This window comes from Clytia hemisphaerica, unplaced genomic scaffold (assembly GCF_902728285.1).
Source record: "Clytia hemisphaerica strain Z4C2 unplaced genomic scaffold, Clytia hemisphaerica genome assembly, whole genome shotgun sequence".
NCBI lineage: Eukaryota > Metazoa > Cnidaria > Hydrozoa > Leptothecata > Clytiidae > Clytia > Clytia hemisphaerica.
The window spans coordinates 3,321,515-3,323,315 of NW_027104594.1; the positions used below are offsets into that span (position 1 = coordinate 3,321,515).

A 1,801-nucleotide genomic window follows, 5' to 3' on the forward strand; every position below is an offset into this window, starting at 1 on the left:
TACCGATAGCAGATCAATACAATGAACCAATTGATGCCATATCTGACAATGTAGCTGCAACTATTTCAGAATCTAAAAGCTTGCTGTCCACAAACAACCCAGCACCTGTTCTCTCAAAATCTGGCAGTCCAACACCCACTGCAGAGCCATGCCAACCTTGCACATCGTCTGGCCATCTCAAACACGTTAGTTTTGATCCTAACATTCCCGAAAAGTCTGAAAAGAAACCATATTGCAAACCTCCCAGACCATGTATTTTTTGCCACCCAGCGAAAAAGCCACACTCAAGACTAAAAAGACACATATTAAAAAATCATAAAGAAGAGCCGAGAGTTATACCCTTACTTTCAATGAAGTCAAAGGAACAAGATATTCACATTGCAGTTTTCAGACGGGAGGGCATTAAAAGGGCTAACCTTGGTTCAATAACAAATGGATCCTCAGATTTCATGCGTGAACGAAAGCCAAAGTCGGACAATACCCAACCACCAGTAATGTGTATGGGTTGTGACAAATTTTTGTCGAAATCCTTCAAACCTAGGCATCAACCAAATTGTACAGGCAAAGGAATCAACACATTTGTACCAGTTGCTGCTATTGCAAAAACGCCATCAAACTTCAATGATTTTGAGGATGGCTACAAAGCCATCCTTAACACACTTCATCAAGATGCTGTAGGTGATTACATCAAAACTGACCAAATTATTTTGATGGTTGGAGCAAGATCCTATTCCTCTATAAAGAGAAAACTGGATAAAGTTCAAGAAAACAAACGCACTGTAAGATCGCGGATTCGGTTGATGGCGAGAGTCTACCTTGCTTTTCTGGAGTGCTACAATTCTCAAACAAGTATCATCATCACAGACAAAGCAGATAATGCTTCAGACATGTACAGGCGAGAGAGCATCCCCTTGCTTGTCAAAGCTGTGGAAAATTTAACTGAAAAAGATGAAGAGGAACTTCAGCCAGGTGATGTTGTCAATCAGAAGTCAGGGTTGAAGTTGAGTATATTGAATATGATCAAACTGACAGCTAAATATCTCATTGGTCATTACCTTATCGAAAATTGTGATCTCAGATCACAGTATGTGGTCATGTTTCTCAAAGTCTTGCAAAGTTTTGAAAACGATTTGTTTGGTGACGCGTATTATGCTGTTGCACATCAGAGAAACACCGTTCTTAGAAAACCAGTCCAACTGCCGAAAGAGGAAGATGTACAGTTGTTACTTCAGGAGTGCGACTTGATTATGGAAAAAGTGGATCCGTACAATTTGAAAGTAACAGATGCATCGTATTGTCAATTGAGATCGGCTGTCGTAACTTGTTTGATTGTTTTCAACGCCAGACGTGGAGGCGAGCCTGGTCGGCTCTCCATCAATCAATGGAATGAGGCCCTGAAAGGGGAGTGGGTTGACAGAGAAGAAAATCAAGAAATTGGAGAATTTGACCAAGATACTATGTTGATCACGTATCAAACAGGCAAAGGGAACAACCACCTTGTACCCGTTATTTTCCCAAGTGAAACACATAGGCCCATCAAATATCTTGCCAATGCTGATGTACGAAGAGATGCATCTGTTGCAACCTCGAATTCGTTTTTGTTTCCTGCAACTCAGAATAAAGAAGGACATGCAAGTGGTTGGCACAGCATCAACGATATTTTAGTCAAATTGTCACTGAAGGGTGCCCTTAACCCTACTAAAAACCGTCACCGCGTCGCATCCATCCTGGCAAGACTCGAACTTTCTGAGAAGGAAAAGGAATTGATATATAAGCACTTTGGGCACAGTGAAATGATCAA

General features: G+C 41.1%; 1 protein-coding gene across 1 annotated transcript; it reads left to right on the plus strand.

The window, feature by feature from the left end:
• Positions 1 to 494: 494 nt before the first annotated feature.
• LOC136823973 (uncharacterized) lies at positions 495 to 1,730 on the plus strand (the record flags this gene model as incomplete). The annotated part of the gene is made up of 1 exon (XM_067080128.1): positions 495 to 1,730. A coding segment is annotated over exon 1 (1,236 nt), but the record flags the coding sequence as incomplete, so codon positions are not given.
• Positions 1,731 to 1,801: the final 71 nt, after the last annotated feature.